Genomic DNA, 8,855 nt, shown 5'->3' with positions numbered 1-8,855 from the left:
ATCTGTAATTATCACATTGTTATAGAACTTATGAGATTAACTACATGAATACATGAGACTACATAAGATGACTGCAAATACAAGCCTAGTTCCAAAAAAGTTGTGTGTGTAAAATAAAAGCAGAATGCATTGATTTGCAAAATCATAAACATATATTTTATTCAAAATGAAAGTGTGGACAAAGTTCACCCTGCCATCCACAAATGGTGGTTACAAATGTATGATGCAATAAAGAAGCCATCTAGAAATCTGGATCTTCTCTAGAAAGAGCTCATTTAAAATGAACTGAGGGCAGGTAGAAAACGTGTCTGTGGTCAGACCCATCAAAATTTAAAACTTTTTTGGAAAGCATGCACACCATGTCCTCTGGACTAAAGAGGAGTGAGTGCTTGTCATCAGGACTGATTTTAAAACCCTGCTGTGCAGGAATTGGGTGCATCAATGCCTATGGAAAGGCACTTGCAGGTTTTAGATCAACATATGCTCCCATCAAGGTGACATGTTTTCCAGCAAGACAATGCCAAACCACATACTGCATCTATCACAACAGCATGGCTTCACAGTAAAAGAGTCCCACTGATGAACTGATTCAGATGTTATTTTAATTGAAAACTTTTGCAGCCTCATCATCATGAAACAAATAGTAAAATGAGTCAGCTGATACATACGATATGTGTTCTGTGTGCAAGATTTGCAAATCATTGCATTCTGTTTTTATTCCCATTTTACAGAATGTCCCAAATTTTGGAATCACGATTTATTGTGTAACAGTAAATAATGTCATTTCTTACAGCTTCATGCTGATGAAGGAGATCCTTGTAGGACCTGAAACCACCTTTCGCTATTGAGATTATTCCATCACAATCAACAGGCTGCTTTTCTTAAATAAAAGAGAAATGGAATAATTGTTACAGTATTGGTGTGCACACAGCTACCACATCCTTTCTTAATGAACAAAAGAACAAAAGAATTTAGCAGCTGATCATGTCATTGTGTTTAAGGGAGCTAAGCAATTTCAAAGGAAGTATGCTTCTTAAAGCTGGCACCCACACAACACCATAAGCATGCTTAATCTGTAGGGTTTTGTTTTGTTTTTTTGAGCTGGTAGGACCTCAGGTTTCACCGCATACCTTATATTTATATCTGAGCATGTATTTTAAAAATATAAGTAAATGCTCCACAACACATTCTTTGTGCAGGCAAAGCACCAAAAACATTTGTGTGCATATGGCACCATCTTACATAACATGGCACTTGACAAAACAAAGCAGCTTGTCATTAGTCAATACTCATTGTTGCTTGACCACCACCTGGGGCCACAACCATTCACTACAGCCTGGAAATCTTTGAGGATTTATACCTCAGTGTAGTGCTCTAAAGGACCCTAATTAAAACTTATGTGCACTCACTTGAATTTTGCATCCATGCAACCAAGACTAGGTCACTGCTCCAACTGCAAGCAGGGATTTGGCCTTCTCACCTTGTCATATGAGGGCTACTCTGATTTTAGGAGCTTTCCTTCCCTTTGTTTAAACAAAAGGCCTTTGTAACCCCCTTCCCCTCTAGCTTCAAGATCAGATGTGTGTTTAAGCCAATCAGGTTTCTTGCTTTAAAAGGTTTATCTAAACAGTTTAGAAGGTAACTGCAGGTCATGCCAGCTACGAACATTAAACTAGTGCAGCTATACAGGGAGGTATTTCCTTAATTTTGCACCCTTAACTTTGACCTGATGTGCAGCTGGCACAGCATTTTTAGTAGAGGATGCACGTTTGCATAGTGATAGGCATCTGGATGCAGGACATGCTGTATTGATACAGTCTATAATGTAATTCTTGGAATTGAACCAGCCATATTGAAAATGCCTTTTAAAGTGCAATCTGTTAAACTGAAGGGAATTAGTCTGGCTTTGAAAGTAGTGTTAGAAATGGAGACAAACTGGCTCCACTGTAAATTTTTAGTAGGACATGAGCTGCACACATTGTCAATCATTTAAACCCCCATAGGTAAAGGATGTTGAATTGCATGGGTGAGTAGCATGTGACATTTGAGTTTATGCACCAGAGTCACATTAGAGTCAGTAAATGTGCACCTGATGCTTCACAAGTACAAGACTTTGTAGTAAGAGTCAGACAGAGTGAAGTGTCACAGTTTAAACTTTATTGGCATGTTTGGCAGTAGCGCACAGTCTTGAAGGAACAGAGGAACAGGAACTCTTCACAAAGAGTGCATTAAGCTACTTTCTTATAGGTCCTCACTGCAACAACATCATCCATGTAACATTTCTGTTGAGACAGGGTTCAAAGGTCAGACATTCATTCACTTAAAGCTGTAGAGCAGCAAAAGCGCCATGTTAGGCATGCAGACTGCATATAAAGAGCAAACAGCTTTAATGGCACAGATAAACCATCAGTTACTTACAGCTATTAGTTTTCCATCCTCAATTGCTCGCTCAATTCTTGTCGTCTTTCCATCCCAAGCCTGTTTCTGCACGAGTTTGCCATCCTCAATTGTCATGGTGGTCTGAAATTAGGAAAGTTTATAGAGAGGGCTTTAGTAAGACCTTAAAATGTGTGTAAAATAAAGTCTGGCTGGACCTGGGATGACCCACCTTGGTGGCTCTGCCGTCAGCAGTGTCCTCGTCGCATTCCTCATTCAGCTTGAACTTGAACTCCGTGGTCTTGAATGTAGTCACAGACTTTAGTGTGATAAACCCATCATCACCCATGCTGATCACCACGTTAGGCTTTGCAAGGATTCCCATTTGCCGAGTGGTGTAATTTACGCCTACAACACAGGAAGGATCCAATTAGTAAACTGTTAAAATACAACAGATAACAGCGTGCATCGTTTTAATCAAAAAAAAAAAAAAAAAAAAAAAAAAAACCACACAAAATGAACAAGCTTACCGACTGCTTTCATGTAGTCATCAAACTTGTCGCTGTTAACAAGAGTCCAGTTTCCAACAAACTGCTCAACCATGATGGTGAAGGTGAAGCTGACGTTTGGGCTGCAGACAAAGAATACTTGAATCCTCTGCTGATGAAAGGCGAAGGGACCGAGAAGTTGTGAAAATTGCCTATTTGTAGCTTGATTGAGCACGCGTTTGATTCGGGCCCACCAATCAAGAGCAGGTGCCGTGGTTGCCTTGGAAATCAGCAGATTAGGGGCGTGGCTTTAAATCAGATTTCATCTGATTTTGATTAAGTGTTTGATAGAAGTGAAATGTGTAGCTTATCCTGGGTTTACTGACTTCAGCAATAAAACGGAAGTAAAAGGGGGTTAAAAAGCGTTAACTTAGACACCTAAATACTCCTGAATAAATACTAAAAAATAAATATCATTTAAATGTTTAAAAGTATTATTTATATGTAGAAAAGAAGATGTTTTGCTTTTTTTATATTAAACTTATCCTATTAGAGATTTATTGTGAAACTGCTAATATAACGTGTTATATTTCAGTGAATTTTCCCACAACTGCAACAGAATGGTAAATTGGAAAATAGATTCCGACACAATTCTTTACTTTGTAGTTGTATAGTTATGTTGACTTTAAGCAGTAGGTGGCGCCATGTGAACAGCAGTTAATACTTTAAAAGGGCTAATTCTGTGTTAGAGGTGCAGACAGAACAATTTGTGTGAAAGTGCATTATCAGGCAAATTTATAAGGTCGGGGGGGGGGGGGGGGGTCAACATTTATTTGCTCATATATCTTTTCGACATACAATAGTACTTCATAATTTGCTTCCAAGGAGCCAGACCTATCATTTCTAAGTAGTCTTTCTAAAAAAAGAGCATAACATACAATCTTTACACCAGGAAGGTGTTTGGCACAAAAACTTGGTACATCCGGGTATGCTGTACGACAAGCAGACAGGCCTGAAATACTTTCTACAGCAGATGAACAGTGTCTGAAAGTCAGTAAGAAACAGGAAAAAAATCCTGCAAAGACCTGACACATGACCTGAGAGATGCATATGGTCCTTCAGCTGATCTGTCTGCTGTTCACTGAAGTCTCATCAGAAATGTTCTCAATGGATCTGATTGACTACAGCTTCATTTTTCTTCAGCTTCAAGAGATGGTACTGTAATGTACTGCCCCCTAGTGGTTTCAGCAGCAGACTACAGTACGCTTTATATCTGAGCAAAGGCAACTCAAAATACCACACATGTCAAAGTGAAGTATGACAATGCAAAAGAGAGAAGCAAACTAATCCCAGTTCAACCAGTATAGTATAGTACAGGTTCTATGTTTCATTCTTAGTAGACAAGGATTTATTCACCCAGCATATGTATTTACTTATCTTTTTTTAAAACCCCTCTGTGGAGGCCAGTATTTTGCACAAAAGTACAGAGTGATTAAAATAAAGTATTTTTTTCATCAAAGAGCAAAAGAAAGCTAAGTTTTTACATTTTCACTAAATATTTTGGGCTAATATTAGTGCCGCTGACAAATGTCTGAAGATGACCAAACGGCGGTGGGAACGGCTAAGATACAGACTGGAGCTGCTCAAAGCCAAAACAGCTTCAGATCAGATGAGTGCCCTGTGGCACATCTATGTGGACTGCTGTTTCATTCTCCTATGACCTCCTCCAATCGTTAAATTTCACAAGTGGCGTGTTGTGAAATCACATAAAACGGATTTGTTACTGCCTGCAAGGTATGAAATGGTTGCTTAAGTATAAACTCGTAAAAAAAGAAGAATCTTGTGAGTTTTGGTAGTGACTGCCTGCAAGGTATGAAATGGTTGCTTAAGTATAAACTCGTAAAAAAAGAAGAATCTTGTGAGTTTTGGTAGTGGAATAAAACAGGCAGGCCATCAGGCAGTTTTTGGCTTCAAGATGATACCTAGCACAGTATGAGAACACTTTTATATTAACTGAATATAAAACAAAAAGTGGGTCAGTGGGAAAAAAAAAACTTGCTCTAAATCACAGAAGAAGCGATTTTGTCTTTTAGCCATTTCGTTAGTTTGTGATTGATTAAAATCAGCGATGCTGGAATGAATACATGCTATAGATAGAACATCTGTAATGGGACTGTCACATGGCTGCAATATTAGATTTCATGGTCTCCAGGAATCACTTTATTATTAACTTCAGTGACAGACAGTAATGATGTGATGCATCACGTAATGTCCCAGTATGTCCCATCACCTGGGGTTTCTCCGCATACATACAGGTGCCATCCAGTAGGCACAGTGGTCACCTAATGAACATGAACTCTCGCCGGCATCCACAGAGAAGTCCTTTCCTTCTGGTTTTCATCAACACTTCAGCCCCCATTGATGGGAGAACAGTGACCATGAACAAAAGCTGTATATACTGTACAAACACAGCTCTGAGCGGCAGCACACTGACTCATTCTTCAGTGTGTGTGAGAACGGAGGGGGACCCCTTTCAGCTCCTTTGTGTTGGTGTCTGTCAACAGTGTAGTTGGAGGCAGAGCCCATTGTGGCGGCCAGTGTTTCGTATTGACACAGGGCCTCGTTCAGCTTGTTCCCAGGGTCCAACCTGAGGACTCATGAATAATGGAGAGAGGATCCTCAGGGCCAAGGAGGAGTTTGCCAGTCTGACTGGGATGGTTTAAAACCCAAACGACAACTTTATATGGCAGCAGGTAAAACTGGGGTCACAGCTGATCATGTTGAGTGCCGTGAGAGTCCAGCAGAGTAGTGACATGTTCCACATCAAGGAAGTCTTTTCACTTCTTCTACTCTGTGTACATTTGATCATATTCCCTTCTTTTAAGCCTAAATTGTCTTTTCTATTCCAGGTAAGCTTTTGTCTGAGGTATAGGGGCTAAATTTCCCTCACATAGAAATGAGTGAAACGCTCGTAGGAGTTTTGTCTGTGAATCCAAACCTTTGAGTGACTGATTTTTTGTTTGTTTGTTTTCATCTGTAAGGGTCAAATTCTGACAATGAAAATATGTCTAGAGACTACAACAAATTCATAGCTAGTAAAGAAACCCACTTAATTAAAAGAGATTTTTGCACATTTTTTTTTTAATTTTCTCTCCTTTTTTTGATAAAAATGTAAAATACCTGATGAGCAAGAAGTAAGTACAGCCCACATTCAGTGTGTGCCACACCTTTGGCACCAACAGGGGGCACCACTTTAGGTCAGGTTCCCAGCAGGTCCAGATCATCTGCTGAACGGCTCACACGGCCCGAGTGATGTGCCCTCTCCTCTTTGCCTTTTTACACGGCTGCTAGGGGAACCAGAGGCTGGTTACCGACTGTTCTGCACAGCCAAAATGAAGAGTGTAAGTGTGTGTGTGTGTCTGCATGTGTGTGAGTTTGAGTGTGTGTGGCAGGGGTCAGTGAGGTGCCTCTCGCTTGTGTGCTTTGAGCTTTTTCATGCTTCCTGCTTTGATCTTCTCTCTCATCTCTTCATCCCACACGCTCCCTGCGCCTCAGGCTTCTGGTTTGCACACCGACAGAGGAGCAGGAGAGGGATGGGAGGGGGACATGGGGCTGCCTCTCACACAGACACTACTTGTTCTGTCAATACAGAGAGAGGTGCAGGGAGAGCTGCCCATGGGGCACAGCCACCGGGTGCAGAGTGCAGTGGGTGGAGGGGTCACCAGGAGCTAAAGTGATGCATACTGTACAGTTCTCTGCTCCTCTTTTATGCTCTCTTAGATCATCCAACAGTGGGTTGAAATTCTTGTGTGAAAAACAACTGCCACAGAGCTTAGAGGGTGGCCTCCTGACCCCTTACAACATGGGAAAGTGCACCCCTCAGCTGGTAGTTATATAAAGCCTGCCACAGAGTCATGAGAATCACTGGCTTGAGGCCACTTATGTCTTTCTAAGTCTGAGCAATTATTTCTAAGACTATTGTGACCTTTTCTGCCAAAGGTTTAAATAGCCTGTGTTCAGAGTGTTGCCATTTAGTTCATGTGGAAAAAGTGGGGACGCTTAGAAGAGCAAAACAACCATCATGTGAATACACGTCCTGCGAACCTCATAATCCTCATGAAAGCCCCCCTCATATACTTACACACATACACACACTCAATACCCCTCCCGCTGATGCGAGACTAGGAAACACAGATGCAACAGCACAGAGCAAGAGCCCTAATTGAAGATTAATTGGAAGGGGGGAACACTTACCTTTATTTAGACATGTGGCTAGTGTTAGGCAGTGACAAGCAACTCAACCATCTCAACAGATGACTGCAGTTAATATTTCATGACTAGCTCTGAGGGAGAGGGCACGTTCAGGGAGATTACCATCCATTTCTTCTAGCATATTTACATTGTTGTCATAGTATAGAATAAAGCCTACTGGTACAACTAATCAATTATAACTTGAAAATTAGAAAAGAATAATAATGAATTAAGAATGGATTGAAAGAAAATTAATGAAGAAAATATGTGAATTATAGGGAAAAATGACAGCAAAAAAGAAACAACCCTGGATGTAACAGTCGGACTTGCTTGGATTGTGATTCATGCTTGTGTGAGTGGGAAGAGAAAGAATAAGGGGTGCTGTGCTAACAGGCTTTCTGCAGATCACTGGCAGTTTGACTGCAGTGGAGAGTAATGGGGCTGGCAGGGCGGAATCAATTACTGGCCACAACAGATTTTCCCACAGGTCAGAGCTTGGGAAAGCAGTACTTTACTGCAGAGCAGACAGCTGGCACAGAGCATCCACTGGGAAAGGAGCCGGCTCTTAAAAAAAGACAACTTTTTTTCTCTCCTTTTTTGATAAACTTGTGACACATCATAAATTGGCTCTTTTCAGTTTCTCTATTATGTATAACATTTTTGGTGGTTATACCCATTCCTAATCAGATTTTATTTGAAACTGCACTGGGAAGGGAAAATAAAACTGCATGTAAGTGACCAAAAACACTTTGGAAAAGGTTTTTTGAGGTAAAGAGTTACTCATAAAATGACAGCTGAGCTTCAGAGACAGACTTGCTCTAAAACACTGATTTCCCACAGAAATGACCAAACGTGTCTTGTGGCACACAGATGCAGAAACAGAGACTCTGCAGCTTAACTTGGCTAATAATTCATATGGCCGGTGTCAGTGAGGGTTTCTTGTGATGTAAACCAGGAGATACATTTCAATTAGAGCCCTCACACCCCTGCACTTTAAGACACACATACACAGAGACACACACACACACACACCATTGATATGCAAACAATGTTTTTCCTGTGGCAGCACAATGTGTGGCCTTAAAAGTAGCTTGCTCCGCGGTCCTCCTTTCTCTGTGAGGACATCACGTGCTGTCTCCTGTTGCGCTTATTTGAGAACCAGTCTTGTGATCTGCCTTCCCCCCATTGTGAACTTGCATAAGTTAACTGGTAATTTGAAGCATTCTGGTAAACCTTATGAACAATATAATTGTGAGGGGCCTATGTGCAGGAGTGTGCGACATTGTGGGGAAAAAAAGGAGCGAAAGAGATTTTATTTATTCAGGAGTAACTTAGGTCATCCACTTCTTTTTTTTTTTCCAGGCACATAAGGTTGTCCATATTGAGTTCAAAGTATTGTCTGAATCTTTCCTAAATGCTGTTTGTGCCCTGTAATCGACTCCAAGCCCTGTAATTGGCAGCTGGCACTGAAATACTGGTGTCAGTATTGTGACCTGAGGCCTGAGGAGATGTCCTCATAAAAAAAAAGAACAAGAAAAAAGAAAAGGCAAAAAAAACTTTGCTAAACAAAGAAAGGGGGAAGTCAACATATCCTCCCTGGCTTATACCTATCTGAAAAGTACAAGCAGAATGGATGCCAACAAAGACAGGAAAGTAAAGAATGAGAAGGCGGGTGTATTACGGTTAAGGAGTGGGAATGGGTCTCAGGCCTGCCCAATATAGCGCCTGGGTGCTGACCAG

The 8,855-nt window shown here is 41.0% G+C and overlaps 1 protein-coding gene across 1 annotated transcript; it reads right to left on the bottom strand.

The window, feature by feature from the left end:
* Positions 1 to 2,135: 2,135 nt before the first annotated feature.
* Positions 2,136 to 3,141, bottom strand: fabp4b (fatty acid binding protein 4b). Its single transcript, XM_026185413.2, has 4 exons — positions 2,907 to 3,141; positions 2,609 to 2,784; positions 2,419 to 2,520; positions 2,136 to 2,282 (listed from the first exon to the last, which is right to left on the bottom strand). Exons 1-4 carry the CDS (start codon positions 2,977 to 2,979, stop codon positions 2,229 to 2,231), a joined length of 405 nt encoding a protein of 134 aa, XP_026041198.1. The 5' UTR covers positions 2,980 to 3,141; the 3' UTR covers positions 2,136 to 2,228.
* Positions 3,142 to 8,855: the final 5,714 nt, after the last annotated feature.

Source organism: Astatotilapia calliptera, chromosome 11, assembly GCF_964374335.1.
Source record: "Astatotilapia calliptera chromosome 11, fAstCal68.1, whole genome shotgun sequence".
Lineage (NCBI taxonomy): Eukaryota > Metazoa > Chordata > Actinopteri > Cichliformes > Cichlidae > Astatotilapia > Astatotilapia calliptera.
Note: the sequence above shows the minus strand (reverse complement) of the source record. Positions and strands in the feature narration are given on the sequence as shown.